Source organism: Muscardinus avellanarius (genome assembly GCF_963383645.1).
Source record: "Muscardinus avellanarius genome assembly, chromosome: 13".
In the NCBI taxonomy this organism is placed as follows: domain Eukaryota; kingdom Metazoa; phylum Chordata; class Mammalia; order Rodentia; family Gliridae; genus Muscardinus; species Muscardinus avellanarius.
Window position 1 is genome coordinate 24998064 of NC_137799.1, and position 24461 is coordinate 25022524.

Genomic DNA, 24461 nt, shown 5'->3' on the forward strand with positions numbered 1-24461 from the left:
TCTTTCCTGTACAATGTGTGTCACAAACTTTCCCCCAAGAGGAGAAAGAGTTATCTCCTGTTATCTGACATACTTCCTAAGCTTATGTTTCCGATCACCAATTTTAATGGTTCCATCTACCACGTGGGCTCTGTTACTATCTTTGCTTTTCCTGGGAAACAAGAAACTACTGATGTCTACTGTGATTCTTTCCTATTTGGGTCTTGTTGGGCCTCTGGCATAGGATTCCTCTGGCCTCGCAGGGTCTGAGAGAAGAGGACAGCGTTTTATGTGAACACCTTCAACCTTAGACAGCCACGGTTCCCTCCGCCCTCTCACACATCCGTTCCAGGATCCGATGGATGCTGGAGAAACTGGGTCTGTCTGCAGGCAGCTTGCTCCAACACAGACGCATTAGATTGTACAGCTCCAAGGGACAGTTCTCAGGGCAGGAGAGGATGTTGCCATCTCGTACGTAATAAATGACCTCCTCATGGGCCATCCCATAGTAAGGCTGCAGGCCGTAGGAAAAGATCTCCCAAAGGACCACGCCATAGGCCCACACATCAGACTCTGTGGTATAGCGATTGTAGAAAATGGACTCGGGTGGCATCCAGCGGATAGGGATAGCATCGTTTTCGTTCGCTTTGTAGTAGTCCGCCGAGTAGATGTTCCTAGAGAGACCAAAGTCGGCGATTTTCACCACCATGTTCTCACCTACCAGGCAGTTCCTGGTGGCTAAATCCCGGTGGACAAACTTGCGCTCTGAGAGGTAAGCCATGCCTGCCGCCACCTGCCTGGCGATGCCCAGCTGCTCGGCACAGGACAGGGGTGGCGGTCCGGGGCTGGAGACCGGAGCCCGCATGGACAGGTCGCTGTGACTGAGGCTGCGCACGGTGTGCGGGGACATGCTGCGGAGGAACTCGTTGAGGTCACCATAGGCCATGTACTCAAAGAGCAGGCACACAGGCTTCCCGACGGCGCACACGCCTAGAACCGAAACAGCATCCCAGTTAGACCTGGACTTCAAAAACTGCGGGATGGGAGCCAGGCTTGGGGGCACACACCTGTAATCCTAGTACTTGGGAGGCTGAGACAGGAGGATGGAAGGTGTGAGGCCAGCCTCTGCCACTTAGCAAGACCCTCAGTAACTTAGCGAGAATTAAAAAAAAAATTAAAAGGGCTGTGGTGTACCTTAGAGGTAGAATGCCCCAGGCTCGATCCCCAATCCCCAAAATAAAAGGCAGTTCTCTCTCTCTCTCTCTCTCTCTCTCTCTCTCTCTCTCTCTCTCTCTCTCTCTCTCTCTCCTCTCTCTCTCTCTCTCTCCTCTCTCCCTTTCTCTTCTCTCTCCCCCTCTTCTCTCTCTCTCTTCTCTTCTCTCTCCCTCTTCTCTCTCTTTTCTCTCTCTCCCTCTCTCTCTTCTCTCTCTCCCTCTTCTTTCTCTCTCATCTCTCACCCTCTTCTCCCTCTCTCTCTCCCTCTTCTCTCTCTCCTTTTCTCTCTCTCTTCTCTCTCTCTTTTCTCTCTCTTTTTCTCTCTCTGTCCTGTCTCTCCTCTCTCTCTCTCTCTCCCTCTCTCTCTCTCTCTCTCCTCTCTCCCTTTCTCTTCTCTCTCCCCCTCTTCTCTCTCTCTCTTCTCTTCTCTCTCCCTCTTCTCTCTCTTTTCTCTCTCTCCCTCTCTCTCTTCTCTCTCTCCCTCTTCTTTCTCTCTCATCTCTCACCCTCTTCTCCCTCTCTCTCTCCCTCTTCTCTCTCTCTTTTCTCTCTCTTTTTCTCTCTCTGTCCTGTCTCTCCTCTCTCTCTCTCTCTCTCTCTCTCTCTCTCTCTCTCTCTCTCCTCTCTCCCTCTCTCCCTCTCTTCTCTCTCCCCCTCTTATCTCTTTCTCTCCCTCTCTCCCTCTCTCTCTTTTCTCTCTTCTCTCTCCCCCTCTTCTCCCTCTCTCTCTTTTCCCTTCTCCTCTCTCTCTCTCTCTCTCTCTCTCTCTCTCTCTCTCTCGCACTCCGAGAGCAAATGGCCCTATCAGGGCTCTTCTTTTGTGTTGACAGCAGCGTGGTCAAAGCCTGACCCCATTTCTTTGTTTAAACATTTCCTATTTGCTTTTGAAGAATCAACGTATTTGTGCTCTTCCTGGGGGCCTCTCAGTTCCTGACCCTTCTGCTCTCAGGATTTCCTTCTATCATCCTGCAACATAGCTTCTATCATCCTAATTAACAAATGCTCATTTATTGGAAATTTCTCCCCAACATTTAGCACCTTGAAAGGAGAGATTATATTATATTCCTTTTTAGACTCCTCCCACCCACCGAGTGCCTGGCAGAGCAGGTGCCTGCTGTTTGGTGAGTGAACTTGTGATGGGTGTTTGCTTGGAGGGTATCACGTAATGACCCTGCATTCCTGTTTACTTCTCTGAGGAATGATAACAAGGAAGATGACCAGTTGGAAAGAATAACAAAAACAATCCAAGATATCATAGACAAAGGGTTTAGGAGGCAGCAGCAGTAAAACATTTTGTAATTTAAGTTTTACCATCATCTTCATTCTATAGAGAAAAAATGTTAATGTAAATAGAGTTTTAGATTTAGTGTCAGGAGGACATTTTTAATTATTTTATTTTATTTTATTTTGGCGGTACTGGGGATGGAACCCAGGGGCCCTCTACCTCTGGGCTACACTCCCAGACCTATTTTATATTTTATTTGGAAACAGGGTCTCTTGAGCCAGCTGAGGCTGGCTTCGAACCTGCGTAATCCTCCTGTCTCAGCCTCCCAAGCTCGGGGATTACAAGCGTGTGCCACCACGCCGGCTTTAGAAGGACATTTAAAAATCTTTAAATCATGCTATATTTGAGGGGGAAATTGGAGAACTTGGATCAGATGGGCATAATTTCACATCACCATGAAAGTAGATTATTAAATTTATTATTTTTCAGTCAAAAATTAGAAATGTCTGAAAAAAAAGGAAAAATACAGAATGCTGTTATCTTGGATTTTTTTTGGAGTTGGCTTTTTTAATTCCACAGACTTTAGCAATCAACATATTTGTATGCACTAAAGAGAAAATTAAAGCAATCTCAGTCGAGTTATACTTAGAAATTTTTTCTAGAAGATCCTCTTTGGATTGTCTTTGGTCAACAGGGAGTTAGCCATCCTATCAGCTGGCTTCACTATTTTTATGCTAGTTGAGTTGATTTGAAAATGTCTCATATTGGCAAAAAAAAAAGACAACATATTTCTCTCAAAAAAAAAGAAACTTGAACTGAGGTTATTTAATAAAGTGTCTCATTCCCAATACAGAAAATATGATACGAAAGGTTTCTATATTTAATTAAATGCACATAATTACATATGTAAATATATAAGTACATATTTAAAAGCTCAAAATGTTTCACACACACACATATATATGTAATATATATATAATATATATAATATATATAGTAATAACTGACACAACTCTTAGTTGGGACTTTAAAGTAGAATACATTTTTTTTTTTTTTTGGTTCTGAAGATTGAACCCAGGAACATTCTAACTCTGAGTTATACTCCCTTTTAATTTTTTATTTTGAAACAGGGCCTTGCTAAGTTGCTGAAGGCCTCACTAAGTTACTGGGTCTGGCCTCAAACTTGTGATCCTCCTTTCTCAGCCACCCAAGTACTGTGATTACAGGCGTACGCCACCACTTTTGACTAGAACAAAATTCTTGAGTGAAGAACTCTGTCACCCTTGAAAATTCTGGTCTTATATGAATCATCATAGGCTTTTAAGATATGTGGATGGATGGATGATGAATGGGTAGATGGAAAGATGAATAGATAGATGGGTGGCTTTAGAGATGGATGGATGAAAGAGTAGAAGAAAACATCATCCCTATTCCAAGCCATGTCATTGAATGTTAGTGTGACGTCTTCAAAACATCATCTCACCTCACCTCTACTGTCTCACAACTGCCAGAATATCGGGTAAGAGTCTATGATTTCTTTTCTTTTCTTTCTTTTTTTTTTTTTTTTTTTGGTGGTACCGGGGTTCCTGGAAGCCCTTCTACCTCCGGGCTACACTTCCAGACCTATTTTTACATTTTTATTTGGAAACAGGGTCTCCTAAGCCAGCGCGCGTGGCTGGCTTCGAACCTGCGCGATCCTCCTGTCTCCGCCTCCCAAGCGCGGGGATTACAAGCGTGCGCCACCACGCCCGGCGTAGAGTCTATGATTTCTGATGCCTATTCCTACCCAGAAAATTCAGCACATCTCTGTGTTTATACCCATTTTCTCTAATTTAGTACTATAAAACACTAGGATATCAATAAGAAAGAAAGAGCTTTTAAAATACAAAATGTTCCGCTGAGAGTGGTGGCACACTCCAGTATTTGGGAGGCTGACCGGAGGATTGCAGGTTCAAGGCACAGGAGCTTAGCGAGATCCTCGGCAACTTAATGAGAGACTGTTTCAAAGTAAAAATAAAAAGGGGTAGGGGTGTATATTGGAGGTAGATAGAAGACCTCTGAGTTCAGTCTCCAGTAACACACACACACACACACACACACACACACACACACACACACACACACACATTCAATAGTGCCTGATACTCTAAATGTGTAAAAGAAAGCAGATTTTTTTTTCCCATTGGAAATGAAATTTATAGATTCTCACAATTATTCTCCTACTGTTGTTATCTCATTTAGATGGTATTAACTTCCAAGAAGTGGTGAGAGTAGTGGAGCTACATGCATGAATGGTGACTGCTTATGCACACTTAAATAAAAGCAGACCCTGTGTTTATAGGCTGTTGAAATGGAATTCAGATATTGCATTTAGCAAATGGCAACAGAAGTCTGAGTCCTTATTGAACAATAAAGATGAGAGAGAAAACTCGTAGTGGTGATGCATAAGCATGCCCCACAGTAATCACACATTTGCAAATCATGCATAGTTTGCATCTGAATCAAACCCAGGATTGGGGCTATTGTAAAACTGTAACTACATATGCGTGCATGCAGTGCCAACATTTTAAGAGATAATAAAAATTAATCTGCAACAAGAAAATATTTCAGGTTAGTGCTCACTGCAGCTCATTGTCTATGACTGGCCAGTTTCACAAAATTCAAACAGCAGGGGTACTTGTCTCTCTTTGGTATCTCTTCCAAGCTCTACTGCTACATTTGCTAGGCCTGGTAGAGGTTAAACCAACTTCTCAAGGTCACTGTGGTGAGAGGGACTCAGCTGTCCTCCTGGACTGTCATCACTTTCTCATGGTTCTAGGTCACAATGCTTGGGTAAATGTTTAAGACAGAAACTCAGAAATTAAACATCTGGTTTAGAATGAATTATCAGGTGTGGTGTTGTGAAAGCTGAGTTTGGAGTGGTCATAAACATCTAACAAGCAATAGGTAATTTACATCTGGAGTTTAGGAGAAAAAATTGGGTAGATATTTTTTTTATTTTGAGTTAACAAACTATTGGGGGAGAGCATGAGCTTGCCCAAGAAGAGATGATCGAAGGAAGGATGTATTGGGAGGAGGGTATGGACAGAATCCTTGGGCACACTGACTCCTGGGATGGGACAGGGATAGAATAGTAGTAGAAGACCCTTGAACAAGGCTAAGGGTGGAAGAACCTCCATGTTGCCAGATGCAAAATCATTTTATAATGATTCTCTCACTGGACTGACTGCATGTAAGATGCTCAATTTCACTTCTTTGAAATATTTTTTTCTTTCTCCTCTCTCCTATCTTCTCTCCCCCCTCTCTCCTTCCCTCCCTCCCTTCTTTTCCTCCTCCTCTTCCTCTTCCTCCTCCTCTTCCTCCTTCTCCCCTCCTCCTCCTCCTCTTCCTTCTTCTCCTTCTCCCTCTTCCTCCTCCTCCTCCTCCTCCTCCTCCCTCCTCCTCCTCCTCCTCTTCTTCTTCTTCTTCTTCTTCTTCTTCTTCTTCTTCTTCTTCTTCTTCCTTCTTCTTCTTCTTCTTCTTCTTCTTCTTCTTCTTCTTCTTCTTCTTCTTCTTCTTCTTCTTCTTCTCTCTCTCTCTCTCTCTCTCTCTCTCTCTCTCTCTCTCTCTTTCTCATTGTTCTCCAGCTATCTTCATCTCCTTCCTATTCTTCAAACACTCTGGACATGCTCTTGTCTCAGGACTTTTTAAAAATACTTTGTATTTTTCTGGAATGCTCTTTCCCAAGCTATCCACATGATTATTCCCTTTCTTTATTAGATCTTTAAAAAAAATGCCAATTTCATTATCATGCATTAGGGAGGAGAAGGAGTAGAGAGAGAGAAGGGGGAGGGAATCTCGCCAAGTTGTGTATGCACGTATGTTCTTATTTCTCTGAACTACATTATATGAGACTACAATGAACCAATAAAAGTATACATTTTAAAAAGTCACACTTTTACACTTCAAAGCTCACACTTCAAAAATTCTCCTTTGCTTTGATTTTTTAAAAGTCTTAGGTATAATATTCAGTATATCATATTTTTATGTGTTTATTTTTATTAACTGCCAGCCCCACCCCACAAAAATGCAATCTTCATGAGAGCAGGGATTTTTGAAAGTTGTACCTGCTGCCATATAATTATATAAACTAAATATGTGTTACATGGTTTTGAACTTATGAACCCATGAGTGAAGGGGAATATGCCTCTAGCAGAAAAGATTTCAAGTCACTATCCTCATGAGAAGTTAGAGAAGAAAAGAAAGAAACAAAATAATCAACGAAAACATAGAAAGACAATTCAGTATTAATAAGTTCTGTGATGGAGAAGCAGTCAGTGGGGACATTTTAAACATTGTTTTATGGTTAGAAAGGAGGCAGCAAAGACAGAATAACTGATTTGATAAAACTAAAAATAATGGATCCATTAAGCATTCACTACCCTAGAGAGTTTGGAGAGGATTAGCTTTAGGATCCAGGTGAAGAGGCTAACTTTGGAAAGGAAGAGTCAAAGCACAGAGGAAAGGCATAACTAAGTAAAACACCAGAGACGATAAGCGTGGGCATCCTCTGTTTTCTGATGAGAACAATATCCCCTATTTTCATACCTAAGAGTTTTACAATGTTAGGGTTGTCAAATTCTGCCATGAGGGCTGCCTCCCTCTGAAAATCTGCCTGCATATCAGCTGAGGCTTCTTCCTTGAGCATCTTTACTGCCACCATAGTGAATGGTTCATAGGGCAGCAAGCCTGGAGCCCTGAGAGAGAAGAAACCGACAGTCAGGAAGATTATATGTACCAAATGATATCTGCCCATATTCACACACATACTCCCAATTTACATAGCCTTTCCAAGAGCCACAGAATCAAAGAAAGATGACAATATTAAGTCATACTTAAGATTCCTAAAACTACTGGAGTTATTTTCAACATAGATTAAGGTTGAAAATGTATTTTTTTAATCAATTACAGGAATTCTAAAGTATACATCCTAGTGGGATTATCATTATCATTCTAATACCTTAATCTCTGGACGGAATCTATCCCCTAAAGGTAGGAGCCATGGCTCACTCGTTTTTATATTCCCCATAGCACCTGAAGTGGTAGCTTGCATATTTTAGACTCCACATAAGTGTTTGTGTGAGGTTTTTTTTTTTTTTTTTTTTTTTGGTGGTACTGGGGTTCCTGGAAGCCCTTCTACCTCTGGGCTACACTCCCAGACCTATTTTTATATTTTTATTTAGAAACAGGGTCTCCTAAGCCAGCGCGCGCGGCTGGCTTCGAACCTGCGCGATCCTCCTGTCTCCGCCTCCCAAGCGCGGGGATTACAAGCGTGTGCCACCACGCCCGGCTGTGTGAGGTTTTTTTTTTATTATTCATATGGCCTTAATACCAGGACCACTATGAGGGGAGGTGGGATTGTGCCTTGCCCAAAGTTATCAGGCCAAAGTGACAATCAGTGATTAAAATCAAGTCCACAGTCTCTGGTTCAGCTGTGTGTATTTGGAGCTGCAGAGAAGGTATTTTATTCCATTTCACACAAATGCAATGGGCCAATGTTGGCCCAAATACATATTTCTTTCTTGAGCTCATTATTTTCTAAATTTTTGCACTATTTTGCTTTTCTACTTTTTTTACATAATTATCTACTTAATTGCTACACAATGCCAATTTAAAGTAAACTTTAGGGACTACAGAAATGGAAAATCTAAAAGATGTAAATTTGAGAACTGTTTACTAAAAACAATGAAAAAAGGAATACTTAAAATATATGATAATTAAGGCTGGGCGTGGTGGCGCACGCTTGTAATCCCAGCACTTGGGAGGCTGAGACAGGAGAATTATACAGGTTTGAAGCCAGCCTCAGCTACTGAGTGAGGCTCTCAGCAACTTACTGAGACACTGTTTCCAAATAAAGTATTAAAAAAAATAGGTCTGGAAGTATAGCCTGAAGGAAGAAAGCCCTGGGTTCCACCCCCAGTACCACACACACACACAAAAATATAATTAACCAACCAAAATTTAATCCATTAGTAATTTCTTGTAATTTGAACACTGTATAAATGAAGATACATTTAGATTTTGTTACTTCTTTTATTTTCATATTTATTTTATTTATTTATTTTTATTATTATTATTATTTGTGGTACTGGGGATTGAACTCAGAGGCATTCTACCTCTGAGCTACATCCCCCAGCCCTATTTTTTATTCTTTATTTTGAAACAGGGTCTCAATATGTTGCAGAGGGCCTCACTAAGTAGCTGAGGTTGGCCACGCACCCAGATCCTCCTGACTCAGCCTCTCAAACACTGGGATTACAAGTGTGCACCCCCATGCCTGGCTATGTTACTTCTATTAAGTGCAATAAAATATATTCTTTTCATATATTCTTATTTTTATAATAAAGAAAAAATTATTAAGGTTTATAATATAGCATGCAATAAGGTTAATTATGTACAGACAGCTAATTTGATAATAGCTATTACTATATACAGTATATATAACTCAGGCTAATGGTTTTATAACTTTTCAGGCATAACATATTTCAATGGAGATATTTATCCCCTCCTCCTGCCCATGGGTAACCTTACCTTGCTTGAAAGACCCTTCCAAATGCTCCCTCTCCAATATCTCTCACATATTCAATGTTATTCCTTGGATACTCCAGGCTGAGTAACTTGGGATTCAGAAGAAGTGGCATCCTTTGGTACATGGGGTTGGGATGCAGCCTGTCTAGCAAGAGCTCAGAAGGCAGGGTGGTGAGGGTTACTGCTGCCGATTCCCTGCAAAGAAGGTAAGCAAAACTAATGATTAATTTAGGAGAGGTAAGATCTTGGCACTCAGACTTTGATCATCCTGAAAGATATGGCATTTAGAAATCAATAAAATCAAGGCAGTCAAAACCCCTCAGTTTGAGAGCAATGAAAAATTTATTTGGTCTAGAACCAAAAGGCATATTTTTTTCAGTAATTTTGTTACTATCCATATTGGCAGTAGCAATGAGATGGGGAGGGAAAATGGGGAACAGGAATAGCCATTTTCTTCTAAATTATTAAGTTCTATTATGAAAAAGTAACTAAAGGACATGTGACCACATGCAAAAGAAATCACTGACATTTGTAAAGATCACAGTAGAGGTGTTTAGTTTCAAAGCAGGGCTGTGGGTGCCAGTTAAGAGATTGGTGGTAGTGTATGTATTTCTCTTCTCACCCCCAATTCTGATATCAAATACGTAGCTATTAAAACATTACAATGTGTGATTAGCTTCCACCAGAACCTCACCTTTTCTTATTTTTCCATTCTTTTCTTCTTCGGCAGCAATAAAGAGTAGTTATGGTAAGAAGTACAAACCCTGCAAAGCTGGACATGATGGAAATTATGACAGTCATGGAGTACACGGGTGACACAGAGATGGAAGAAGACGAGGAAGAAGGCAAATTTGGAATGTCCACACGTGGCTTCAAGGACGTCATTGGTGGGAATGCTGCAAGGAAACCATAATGACTTTCATCCATTCTCAATGTAATTTTAGAAGCAATTTTTTGGTATCCAAACAATCATAAGTCAAATTTAATGGTCAGAATACATTCATGTGTCAGCTTATCCCTACATATATATGCACAGAATCCAATTGTTTGAGTCCAGTAACATTCAGTTCTAAGTAAATCTAGCTTATAGAATCATATTACTTTAAAGATGAGACTCAGAAAGAGGAAATATTCTTTTTTCTGGGAGAAATGTTGATCCTGGGCTAGTGCCCCGTATACTGCATACTATGACTGACAACCTTTATGGAGACTATTTTATTAAATAAAACATTTTCATTTCATCATACTTGTGATCAAGATTGTCCAGACTTTATACATATTTACTACCAGAAATAAACAGAATAAAAATAACAAAATTTGACGAGTGAAAGCATCAAAACTCAAATGAGCAGAAGTTAATTGAGCTAAAACTTTTGTCAAACTCCAATAAAAAAGCCATTACAATGTAAAAACAAGCAACATCAGCATTGCTGCTAGAAACCAAAAGACACTACATTCATGCCACTCTGCAGAGTGCACAGTCCACCACATATGAATTAGAACAACCATGTTGATTGTATTTTGAATCCTCTTAATAGTTTGAATTAAAAACAAAAACATGGATACAGTGTTTTAATAATATGGCTAACAAGAATGTTTAAATATTTAAAAATGAACCTGTACCCTAAAAAGAGAGAATGAGCCTCCTCCTTTTCAAATATTTATGGAATACTGACAGACATGATCTATGTCGAACTATAAAGATAAATCTCAATAAATTTCAAAATTATAAAATTATGCAGATCAACTTTCTGATCAAAATGCAATTAATAGCTTAAGAAAAATATAATAGGGTGTTTAACAAAGAAAAACAAGTATAATTTTTGGCTTGAAAAGATAAGAGTGGTCATGGTTACAGGCTGACATTCATTCTTACAGTGCTGGGGATATAAACCCAGGGCCTTATATATGCTAGGCAAGTTCTCTACTGAGCCATGCCACTAGACCCAGCAAAAAAACGCTTCTGAGTCTCTATGAAATTGAACCAAAGTTATGCTTACTGATACACTCATAGTGTTATGTCCTTTCATTAAATATAAAGAAGAGAATGAATGGCTCACTTCACTCAGACTGCAAACAAAAAGCTGTAAATACAGAAAATAGGTATACGCAAGCAGAAATTAATAAGTTAGACTACAGACTACAGAATCTACAAACAAGAGAGTTGAAAAATAAATCATTAGTCAGTTTTACAAATATTTATAAAATGGTCTATCAGTGGAGTTTTAATTTAAAAATACAAAAATGGCACAAGCAGAAAGGAATGATGATAACAGATTCAAAGGTCAGTAATATGAAATAATAATTATGTTTATATTATTTCTTAAATTATATTTCTTAAATCCCAAAGAAAGTGATAAGAATTATTGGTTGTCATATTTGAAGAATAAGAAAATGTTAATATAGACATAGAGAATAAATTAGTTTTAAGTCATTCTAGAATTATGACTACATTCTTTCAGCCTTAGATGAAATGTCCATATTTATAATATGTTCCAGTAAGAGAAAAATATTTCAAATTCGTTTGGGAAGTTATAATACTAATATCCCAACCTGGGAAGGTTAGCACACAAGAAAAATGTGTACATAAGTTATTCAACATAGCTTTAGAAGATTCTAGATGAAATTTTAGCAATTGTCTAATTATATAATCAATTATAATTGTATAGTCAAAAAATGGGACCCAAATACATTCTATGAAGCCAACATGACATTGATACCAAAACCAAATACAGCTGAAGGAACGAAAACTACAGGCCTATATCTTTGATGAACTTAGATGCAAAACTGCTAAACAAAATACTAGTAACACACATTTAAGACCACTTTAAGAAAATCATAGACCATGATGAGGCAAGGTTCACCCCAGGGATGCAAGGCTGGTTCAACATACAAAAATCATTCCTTGTAACTCATCACATAAACAGAAGCAAAGACAAAAATCATAAGATCATTTCAATAGGTGCTGAAAAAGCACTTGACAAAGTCCAACATCTATTTATGCTAAAAGCACCGAAGAAAACAGAATAGAAGGAACATACCTCAACATCATAAAGGCAATCTACAATAGCTCTACAGCCCACATCATATGAAATGGGGAAAAACTTCGAGAATTTCCCCTAAAAACAAGAGCAAGACAATGATGTCCATTATCACCGCTTCTTTTCAATATGGTACTTGAGACTCTAGCTAGAGCAATAAGGCAAGAAAAGGAAATCAAAGGAGTACAAATAGGAAAAGAAGAACTCAAACTTTCACTATTTGAGACAAGATGATACTATACTTACAAGACCCAAAAAACTCAACCAAAAGGCTTATAGAACTGATCAACAAATTCACTAAAGTGTCTGGATACAAAATCAATCTTAAAAAATAAAAAGTTTTTCTGTACACCAACCATAAATCCACTGAAAAAGAAATCCAAAAAACACTTCCATTCAGGATATCCCCCAAAAATAAAATACTTAAGAATACACTTAACCAAGGAGGTAAAAGACCTCTACAAAGAAAATTATAAAACATTAAAAAAAGAAATTGAAGAAGACCTTAGAAGATGGAAACATTTTCTATGTTCATGGATAAGCAGAATAAATATCATCAAATGGCCATACTTCCAAAGGTGATCTACAGATTCAATGTAATACCCATTAAATTACCAAGGTCATTCCTCACAGACATAGAAACATCAGTCCCTAAATTGATTTGTAACAACAAAAATCCCAGAGCAGCCAAAGCATGGTATTTTTAGCAACAAAAACCATGCAGGAGAAATCACTATACCTAACTTTAATGCATACTACAAAGCCATAGTAATAAAAACAGCATGGTACTAGCACAAAAACAGATACATAGACTAATGGAGCAGAATAAGAAGACTCAGAAAAAATACACACTTATAGTTAATTGATTTTTGACAAAGGAGCCAAAAATATACACTAGAAAAAAGATAGCCTGCTCAACAAATGGTGTTGGCAAAACTGGTTAACCATATGCAGAAAAATGAAAATAAATCCACTTTCTCATCCTACACAAGAGTCAATTCAACATGTATCAAAGAGACTTCCAGGAAGATGGCGACCAAGAAAAGCGGGGCTTAAGAGCCCCGCTAACAACCAATCTCCATTACCACTAAATCAGTGCCTTTCATAGGCAGAAAACACCATCACCAGAGAAACAAAAAAATCACCAGGCTCCAGAGAGAAAGTGGACTGAGAACAGAGCTCAGAGCCACAGAGGAGATACATCGGCCTCACGCCCGAGGATGCGGCAGCAGCACTTTACTGTCGGTGGCAGTGGCGAGTTCACTGGACGGCTACAGCAAGCCGAGGTGAGCTGCTGTGGAACAGCCAGGCGGGATTTGTCGGCGCAGGGAGCATCTAAAGCTCCCAGTGGCTGAGCTCAGCACACGCTGCAGGGATTCAGAGTGGAACTCAAAACCAAGAAGAAATATGCCAGCCTCACGGCCGAGGGCATAGCAGCGACGCCACCGGCAGCAGCAGCAGCGAATTCACCAAGTCCAGTACAGCTACATCTGCGTACTCAAGAACAGTGAGTCAAATTGCGGGCCACAGAGGAGAAATCCCAGTACTGTACTCCCTGGGACTTGACCCAGTGGGGGAGTGGCGGTGGCAGAGATATCACACCATAGGAGAATGTGCAACCTGGCACCCCCCACAGTCTAAAGCAGCCTCTATCGACTCTCTGGGTTGGAGACTCTGTGATACAACCCAGTAAAGGAGTAGTGGGGTCTGAGATACTACTGACTCGAGAACCAGAACACCTTAAGTGAAGTCATAGTGACCCAAGGGAAGAACCCAGAGAAGGCACAAACTTCCAAAATCATGGGAAAGAGGAATAATACTGGAGCAATGAATGCCCACAACCCCACAACATCAGAACCTGATAAAACAGAAAATCAGAGATTTCTAGAAGATCAAATCAGGAAAATAACTGTAGAAATAATAGAGGTGCTTCGAAAAGAACTCAGAGAGAGCCAAAAGGAAATAAAGGATGCAATTAATGAAGTAAAGGCCTCAATTCAAAGCACAAACAACCAATTAGACCACATGGAGAACAGAATCTCGCTCTTAGAAGATGATCATTCCAAAAATGAATGCATAGTTTCTAATCTAGAACAAAATATCCGACAGCAGGAATCTGACATTGAAGAAATATGGGCCCATTTTAAGAGAGCTAACCTAAGAATAATTGGAATAGAGGAGGGAAAAGAAAGTGAAACCAAAGGAATCAACAATCTCTTCAAGGAAGTAATAGCAGAAAATTTTCCAAACATAGAGCAAGAGGTTGATACACAGGTCCAGGAAACTTATAGAACTCCCTTTAGACAGGATCCGAGAAGAGGATCCCCACGCCACATAATTGTCAAAATGACCACTGTGGAAGCCAAGCAGAGAATCTTAAAGGCAACAAAAACAAAGGGCCAAGTGACATTCAGAGGCAAACCAATTAGAATCACTCCAGACTTCCCAAACCAAGTCATGAGAGCCAGAAGGGCTTGGAGTAACATATTCCAAACTCTGAAAGAAAACAACTTCTAGCCAAAAATTTCCTACCCAGCAAAACTTTCTCTCAAATTAGATGGAGAAATAAGAAGCTTCCATGACAAACAGAAACTGAAGGAATTTATGTCTTCAAAACCAGCACTAGAGAAAATACTCAAAGAGATTAACTACAAAGAAGAAATAGGTAACACACACCAGAACCAGAGAAACAAGAGTTTCCATCCAACAGACAACTAAGATTAGTTATCTGTGGAGATTCATTACTTATGTTAGTCTTTTACCTATCTCTAAATGGTATTGTTTGCCTTTATTGTTGTTAATTTTTAGGATTTCTAGTTGGAATATTAATATACCTTCAGATATAGCATTTGGAAATATTTTATCCCATTCTATTAGTAATTTTTAACTCTGTTTACATTGTCTTTGGATATACAATTTTTTTTTATTTTTTAGGGAGTTTGTATACTCTTTTGTTGCCTGTGCCATTGAAATCATAACCAAGAAATCACTGCCAATTTCAGTGTTGTGAGGTTTTATGACCCAGATTTTCTCCTAAAAGTTTATAGTCTTAAGATTTATATTTAGGTCTTTTATCTATTTTGAGTTAATATTTGTATATGGGATTAGGTAAGGGTCCAATTTTATTCTTTTCCATGTAATTATTATTCTTCAACAATATTTAGTTAAAAGATTATTATTTCCACCACCAAATGTTCGTGGAAACCTTGTCAAAAATAACTTGACAATATATGGAAGAATTTATCTCTAGGCTTTTATTTAACTCCAATGGTTTATATATCTGCCTTTAGAATAGTACTACACTGTTTCAATTATTGTAGCTTTATATGGTTTGAAATCAGAAAATATATATCTTCTAGCTTTGTTCTTTTTCAATTAAAAAAAAAAACATGTATCAAAGACTTGGATATTAGACCAGAAACCTTCAGACTTCTGAAGAGGGTATAGGTCTAACACTGCAATACATAGGCACAGTAAACTTTCTCAACAAGACTCCAAAGGCACAAGAAACTAAAAGGTGAATCAATATGTGGGATTGCATTAAACTAAAGAGCTTCTGTAGAGCAAAGAAAATTATCAAGAACTTCAACTGAGATCCAACAGAATAGGAGAAGATTTTTGCCAACTACTCCTCTGATAGAGGACTAATCTCTAGAATATAGAGAGAACTCAAGAAACTCAGCAGTAAGAAAACAAATATCCCAATCAAAAATGGGCAAGTGAACTAAATAGACATTTCACAAAAGAAGAAATTTAAATAGCCAATAAATGCACAAAAAAATTCTCAACATCACTAGCAATCAGAGAGATACAAATCAAAACTACCCTGAGATTTCACCTAACTCTAACTAGAATGGCAAGCATTCAAAACACAAACAACAGATGCTGGTGAGGATGTGGAGAAGTGGGAACTCTAAAACATTGTTGGTGGGATTGCAAATTAGTGCAACCACTTTGGAAAACAGTACAGAGGATCCTCAGAAAAATGAGAATGAACTTACCATGTGATCTAGCAATACCACTTCTGGGTATCTACCCAAAAGGATGGAAACCAAACTACCCAATTAATTGTGTATCTATGTTCATAGCTGCACAATTCACCATAGACAAACTATGGAACCAGCCAAGATGTCCATCAACAGATGAATGGATTACAAAACCGTGGGATATGTACACAATATAATGTTACTCAGCCATAAAGAAAAACACAATTATGTCATTTACAGGGAAATGGATGGAACTGGAGAACATTATGCTAAGTGATATAGTCAGTTAAAAAAAATAAGAAATTGGATGCTCTCCCTAATATGTGGAAGCTAGAGAGAAAATGGGTCATAGGAGGAACTCTAGACAAAGAAGGAGATACTATAGATGAGCAAATGAGCTGACCTAACTGAGTGAATGGGAGGGGGAAAAGGAAAATTCTCTAATGCGCGTGATGTTCTTTAACAAACATATCAATGTCAATCACTAAGCCAAACATGAGAAGGAGGGAGGGGGAGAGAATGGGGTAAGGGCTAATTGGGTGATGTGTGTATGTATGTCTCCACCACATTGTACCCTATTAAGATGTATGACTACAATGTACCAATAAAAAAATTACGGAAAGAACAATTATAATAGAATGCAAAAGGGCATCAGTATGTATTTAAGAATGAATAAAACAATCGGGCAAATATTATTGCACATGAGGTCTTGGGAATATTTTGTGTGTGTGTGTGTGTGTGTGTGTGTGTGTGTGTGTGTGTGTGTGTGGTTCTGGGACTTGAGCCCAGAGGCATTCTACCACTGAGCCACACCATTAGCACTATTTTGTTTTTTGTTTTGAAAAAGAGTTTCAATAGATTTCTGAGAGTCTCAGTATGTTGCTGAGGCTATCCTCAAAGCTGTGATCCTCCTGCCTCAGCCTTCTAAATACTGGAATTACAGGCAAATACCACTATGAAAAAAAGAAAGAAAGAAAGAAAGAAAGAAAGAAAGAGAGAGAGAGAGAGAGAGAGAGAGAGAGAGAGAGAGAGAGAGAGAAAGGGAGAAAGAAAGAAAGAAAGAAAGAAAGAAAGAAAGAAAGAAAGAAAGAAAGAAGAAAGAAAGAAAGAAAGATCAGGTATTGTTAAGAAACTATGAGCTGATGACAGAACAAGAATCAGGTAGACTGGGATTTGAATCCTGGTTGAAGTCCATACAAGATAGATCAATTTCGACAAACTGCTTAGTTTCACTCTCTCACACTGACCAGCATGTAAACTGGAAGACATTCATAGATTCATAGTACCGAATTTCACAGGTCTGTTGGGAGTATTGAAAGTACTGTGGGTTGGGGCAGATAGTTATTCACTGTCCAGGTAAATATTTGCTAACACCAACAGTAAAGACAGAAGGGAAGAAATAAGTGAAGAGGGAAGCAGATCATCCTTACAAGAATCAAGCAGATTATTATATATATTTTTTTCACAAAAGCTTTGAAATAAGAGACACAGTGTTGAGTGCTTCTGTAGTCAAGTGTGTGAAATCCCACAGAAAAGAGGGCCAATATGCTTAGAAAATAATGTAAATAGGATACAGGCATGGCATGCCTTCAGAGATATTTTACTTCAGCAAAAGAAGTTATGAAAAACAGAAACTAGTGTAAATTCTAGTTCCTGGTTTCAAGCAAGAAGAAATAATTGCAAAGATTAACAAATGAATTTTTAATAAATTCTTCCATCACTCCTCAAAGTAAACTGGTAACAACAGCCTTGGGAGTTTACTCAGAAGCCAAGAGACTCTTCAAAAAAATACTTGAGGACTTTACACATTCTCAGAGAATATGGGTCACTGTGCCTAATTAGGATGCTGTCTTTGTTTTATTAATGGCCTACCATAAGAGTTAAAGCCAGTTTCTTTGGTAGTCATTTCATTTAATTCATGAAGGACAGATATTCCCTACCAGATGTTCAGATGAAATGATTCATTTATGACATTTATGAGGTTTGGAGCTCATTTTCTTGTATCAAAGATTCCATCAAACTGTATTTTCTAAAAACTAGAAAATTATTCATAGAGCTAGTGTGTACTGCTCCAATTTCCTTAAAATCAGCGTAAAAGGTAGAAACCGGGATTCATTTTGTGTATGCTGTTCCTAAATTAGGATTAGAGGTCAACACAGTCCACCTGTCAACCCTCCGTGGGTGGATAAAAGGATGGATAAATGAACAAAGTCCACAGTCAACAACGCCAGGTCCGACCAGAGGAGGCTTCAGCTACTCCTATGAGAAGAATTGCCATTCAGCATTCATTCCCTCAGTCTGAGAAAAGCAATTTTCCAGGCTTCCGGAATCCCAGCTTCTGAGGGGTTTCCATAAGTGCTCTTGTTTAATGACTGAGTGATTTGATTGGGGACACTAAGCATTCTTTGGTTTAATACTTTAAGGTTGAGTCCTTTAAGTTAGCTATAAAATAAAGCCCTTAGCCATGTGCAGAGGGGATAAGACTTAGAAGACACGTCACAGGATTTGAATGCCATTTTACTTTAGAGTACTCAAACTTGAGCAAGTTAATTGACAAGAAAGACTATGTGTTTGGGGGGCAGGGTGGCTCCTGGGGATTGAGCCCAGGGTTGTTCTACCCCCAAGATACATCCACCTTCAGCCCTTTTCAACTTTTGTTTTGAAACAGGGTCTCACAAGGTTACTGAGAGTCTCGCTATGCTGAGGCTGTCTTGAATCTGTGACTTTCTGTCTCAGCTTCCCAAGTACTAGGATTACAGGCAGGTGCCACCATGTCCAGTAACACGAAAGATTTTTCTAGAATGTTCTGAAGATTGCTGCTTTATGGTACAGTATCATCTGATAGAAATTAGTTTCTAGGACATCCCTTTTTAAATAACCTTCCTGAATTCTTTCCTAGAGATTGTATAATGACCCCTTTCATTCAACTTAACCTTATAAATATTATACTAGGAATTAGCTATCATCAAAACCATGTATCTTTGTCCTGTTACAGGGACACCATATGCTACTATACTATATTTTTAAAAAATCTAGGAGAAAGGATTTGAATATTTTCACTTCAAGAAAATGAAAAAGTTTTGAGGTAGATCCTGATTTAAATATTACAAATATCAAAATATAACATGGTACCCCATAAATATAATTTTTACTTTTCAATTAAAATAAATTTTAAAAATATTGATAACCAGATTATATCCCAGGCTGAATATATGTGGGACCCAGGCAACCACTTTTTAAAGTTGTTTAGAGGAGCTCAATGTATAGACTGGATGAAGTAGCACACTGTTGGAGCATTGCTCACTATGAACAGAAATGCACCCGGTTCTACAGATAAAATGTTATGAAAATAAAATTCCACTACATATTAAATGTTTTCTCTTCCTTAGCAGTATAAGTAATTTTAGAATCAGGACAAAATTTTAGAGAAAAGTGGGATTACAGGTTTTTCCTTTATACCTTTTTCTATGCTTATCTAGATTTTTTTTTTTACAATAAACATGGAACTGTGTACAAAAGCCCCCTGATACACTTTTTTTTGGAAAAAAAATCCAAATACAAAACACCTAACTTTCAAAAGAAGGACTTGTCATAAGTGATTGTAAATTGGCTCAATGAAGAATACACGTTTTTATCTATAAACAATTAGGCAATACAAAATCATGAATGCAAAATCAAAAGGCAACATTTTAAACTTGTCTTATTTTGTAGATAAGTAAGGCATTAAATATACTAGCAATCTTGAAGTGGGAAATGTTCCCTGTATCATTTACTAACTCTGGTGTTCTCCACAACCTGTTAAGAGCAGTAAGCTCAGCCTTTCATGAGCTTCCTTCCTGTTGCAGCATGGTGCAATGTCTCGAAAGGCTTTCTACTTTTTGTTCTGGACATCACTAAGTGTCAATGTAAATATGCATGCACGAATCCAATTACATACACAGAAGGTTTCAAGGGCACACAAAATTACTTACTTGTTATGTTTTCTTTTTTATAATCTGAGGGGGAAAGGATAAAAATTTGTTTTAAGTGAGTATCCAGATATCTTCTATGTTCTGTGAGAAAGTGCTAAGAAATGCAAGTTCTCGTTCAGCTTTTTAATATGTAACTGGAAAACATTCTTTGCATTCGGATGTGAAAATTACGTCTTTGAAATTAAACCAGATGTTAGGGATAACGGCATAGTTTCTTACAAACAAAGTTCATTAAAGCAACATGCAGCGATTCCGGTTTATTATGTGAGATCAGCACTTTCAAACATGTGGCTTCTCTTTGCATGCTTAAAAATCGGCTTCATTGGCTAGGAAAGTGGACTTTAATCCTTTTTTCCACTCTTCTGACAAAATACGAAATGTTTCTTAGTCATTTTTTTCTGCACATTCCAGAAAATGTTACAAGCTCTCATAAGATCCCCTATGAAATAAAGATCTCAAGCAGCAGTTAAGAGCGTCCTTTAATTTGTTTTAGAAAAAGTGAAGTAAAACTTTATACTAACCGGTGCAATTAAGATAGCATTACTACTAGGAATGTAAAGAAGGCAACATTTAAAAAATATATTAGAAATGCCTAGAAAGCCTAGAAATATTAGGAGCTTTAAGTGCACACCTCTGTTTATTCAAAATGGTAAATTTCTTTTAATTTCCAAATCTCAGGGAAGCTCTTTGTTACCTAAATAAGGCAGTCTGGTACAGGCCATGGGGTCCCAGTGCATGCTGGGAAGCTTGTTGCAGTCTGGCACTGAGAGCAGATGCATCCCAGATCTGGAGAATCCTCTGTGGGTCTTTTCTTCCATCAACAGCCATTCTTTTGCACAGAAGAGCTCCTTTACTGCCAAGCAGTACTCTCTAGAATATCACAGGAAGAATACAACTCGGTGAATGGGGGCAGGCTAAAGCCAAATTTGTGGCAGAGCTTAAATTCTGTATTTTCAAAACATCACCAGAGTACATTGCCTGTGCCTGCAAAAGTATTTTTGAAAGGACTCTTTTACTCTACATATTGGGGACAGTATTTTGTATGGTGAGATAAAATATTGTCTCTCTTTTTGTGTGTATATGGTACCGGGGGTGGAACTCAGGAGATTTCTACCTCTAGGCTACACTCTTAGATCTATTTTATATTTTATTTGGAAACAGGGTCTCACTCAGTTATTCACTAAGTAATTGAGGCTGGCTTCGAATCTGTGATCCTCCTGTCTCAGCCTCCCAAGGACTGGGATTACAAGAATGTGCTATCATGCCCGGTATTGTCTTTCTTTCTAAAAAAAAAAAAAAAAAAAAACACTATAATTAATGCTGCTGGGGAAAGGAGCTATCATATTTACAAGGAATTAGATTAGGAGGCCCTGACATGTCATCTCTCAATTTCATATTAAGATTCTATAAAGGTACAGAAACAAAGTATACAGAGTTTTAAGGCCACACGTACTAAAAGTCATGGATCATTTTCAATCAGATTCTAGCCTGGGAGACTTCACTCTCAGGGCTACTGGGCAGGCTTTGAGTAACATCTGCACATCTACACTCTTTGTCCTCCAAACAGAACGGCACCTCCTCGGTGAGCTGACAGCAGGACATGCGGTTCTCTCTGCGGTCCTCGTCTGGAGAGCAGGGTCCTAGCTCAACCTGTGCGCATGCTTCCGTCTGAGAATCCAGAGTAGTATCTGAACATGAGCCTGTTATGTTCATCTACAAGCTGTGTGAGCGAATGAAGAAGTTGAAGTAAGGCTCTCAGCAACTAGTAGACTTAGTTGGAATTTGGGAACTAATAGTAGTTCAAGCCTAATAGAACAAACTCCATAGAGGAAACTTGATAATTCCTAATGAAGATATTTGGGGTTAATAAGAGGAAATGAGAGATAAAGAATATAGCAGGTATCTTTCTTGCAATCTCTGAAACATTCAGAGAAGAATAAAGTGTGTGTCTGTACTTGTGTGTGCATATACATATATCTATGTGTAAACAAATAAACACATCTACACAAATATACCATGACGGTATGTTTTGCCTGTACTCCTCCTTGCCCAACTAAACAATAGGGGCAACCGAGCATGCGCAGGATGGAGAGGCATGCATGTGAATGTCGTGGGGGCCAATGGGAATCACGAGCTTAGCTGTGGGACTTAGTGATGGTTTAACTAAAGTGCCTATGTCTAGTATGGTCTGTCTGCAAGAGAAGGGGCATAAAGGGGCTTTGGGGACTTCTTTTTTTTTTAATTTTATTTTATTGGTGCACTGTATTCATACATCATAGTGGGATACAAACTTTTGTAGACATACATGCACACATCGCCCAGTCAGCCCCCACCCGATCCCCACCCCATTCTCTCCCCATCCCTCCCTCCCATGCTTGGCTTAGTGGTTGACATCTAGTATTATAGCAATTTATCCAAAATTAAAAATGATAATCTCACATAACAGTTTCATTTGTCTGATACCAAGCTTTTGATGACTTAAAGATAACATTTCAATATTTCTTTTTGCTTTCTTTCTTACCAGAGAATATTTTTTTCTTTTTTTTAGGTGAAACTATCATATGTTTATTTTTCAGAAAAAAATCTATCCTGATATGGAATATGGACTCTAGATACCCAAAACAATCTCGAAGCAAAAACAAAGCTAGAAGATGTATATTTTCTGATTTCAAACCATATAAAGCTACAATAATTGAAACAGTGTGGTACTGTTCTAAAGGCAGATATATAGACCATTGGAGTTAAATACAAGCCTAGAGCTAACTTCTTCCCTATATTGTCAAGTTATTTTTGACAAGGTTTCCACGAAGATTTGGTGGTGGAAATAATAATCTTTTAACTAAATATTGTTGAAAAATAATAATTACATGGAAAAGAATAAAATTGGACCCTTACCTAATCCCACATACAAGTATTAACTCAAACTAGATAAAAGACCTAAATATAAATCTTGAGACTATAAACTTTTAGGAGAAAATCTGGGTCATAAAACCTCACAACATTGAAATTGGCAGTGATTTCTTGGATATGATTTCAATGGCACAGGCAACAGAAGAATATACAAACTCCCTAAAAAATAAAAGAAAATATTGTATATCCAAAGACAATGTAAACAGAGTTAAAAGTTACTAATAGAATTGGATAAAATATTTCCAAATGCTATATCTGAAGGTATATTAATATTCCAACTAGAAATCCTAAAAATTAACAACAATAAAGGCAAACAATACAACTTAGAGATAAATAATAATTCATAAATAATGAATCTCCACAGATAACCAATCTTAGTTGTCTGTTGGATGGAAACTCTTGTTTCTCTGGTTCTGGTGAGTGTTACCTATTTCTTCTTTGTAGTTAATCTCTTTGAGTATTTTCTCTAGCGCTGGTTTTGAAGACATAAATTCCTTCAGTTTCTGTTTGTCATGGAAGCTTCTTATTTCTCCATCTAATTTGATAGAAAGTTTTGCTGGATAGGAAATTTTTGGCTGGAAGTTGTTTTCTTTCAGAGTTTGGAATATGTTACTCCAAGCCCTTCTGGCTCTCATGACTTGGTTTGGGAAGTCTGGAGTGACTCTAATTGGTTTGCCTCTGAATGTCACTTGGCCCTTTGTTTTTGTTGCCTTTAAGATTCTCTGCTTGGCTTCCACATTGGTCATTTTGACAATTATATGGCGTGGGGATCCTCTTCTCGGGTCCTGTCTAAAGGGAGTTCTATAAGTTTCCTGGATCTGTGTATCAACCTCTTGCTCTATATTTGGAAAATTTTCTGCTATTACTTCCTTGAAGAGATTGTTGATCGCTTTGGTATCACTTTCTTTTCCCTCCTCTATTCCAATTATTCTTAGGTTAGCTCTCTTAAGATGGGCCAATATTTCTTCAATGTCAGATTCCTGCTGTTGGATATCTTTTTCTAGATTAGAAACTATGCATTCATTTTTGGATTGCTCATCTTCTAAGAGCGAGATTCTGTTCTCCATGTGGTCTAATCGGTTGTTTGTGCTTTGAATTGAGGCCTTTACTTCATTAATTGCATCCTTTATCTCTTTTTGGCTCTCTCTGAGTTCTTTTCGAAGCACCTCTATTATTTCTACAGTTATTTTCCTGATTTGATCTTCTAGAAATCTCTGATTTTCTGTTTTATCAGGTTCTGATGTTGTGGGGTTGTGCACATTCATTACTTCAGTGTTATTCCTCTTTCCCATGATTTCGGAGGTTTGTGCCTTCTCTGGGTTCTTCCCTTGGGTCACTATGGCTTCACTTAAGGTGCTCTGGATCTCGAGTCTGTATTATCTTAGACCCTACTACTCCTTTACTGGGTTGTATCACAGAGTCTCCGACCCAGGGAGTCGATAGAGGCTGCTTTAAACTATGGGGGGTGCCAGGTGGCACGTTCTCCTCTGGTGTGATATCTCTGCCACCACCACTCCCTCACTGGGTCAAGTCCCAGGAGGCACAATACTGGGATTTCTCCTCTGTG

General features: G+C 38.4%; 1 protein-coding gene across 6 annotated transcripts in view; it reads right to left on the reverse strand.

Moving 5' to 3' along the window:
• Positions 1 to 286: 286 nt before the first annotated feature.
• The window catches only part of MUSK (muscle associated receptor tyrosine kinase), a gene marked incomplete at both ends in the record, with an annotated part of 113860 nt that continues 89685 nt past the window's right edge, over positions 287 to 24461 (reverse strand). For 4 of the 6 annotated variants that reach the window (XM_080708802.1, XM_080708800.1, XM_080708801.1 and 1 more), the window contains 5 exons: positions 287 to 969; positions 7007 to 7155; positions 8990 to 9181; positions 9681 to 9882; positions 20679 to 20854. In XM_080708802.1, coding sequence (XP_080564928.1) covers positions 287 to 969; positions 7007 to 7155; positions 8990 to 9181; positions 9681 to 9882; positions 20679 to 20854 — 1402 coding nt within the window. Of the gene's footprint in view, positions 970 to 7006; positions 7156 to 8989; positions 9182 to 9680; positions 9883 to 19984; positions 20009 to 20678; positions 20855 to 24461 lie in introns of all 6 variants that reach the window. The other 2 variants (XM_080708799.1, XM_080708797.1) reach the window with 1 other exon arrangement.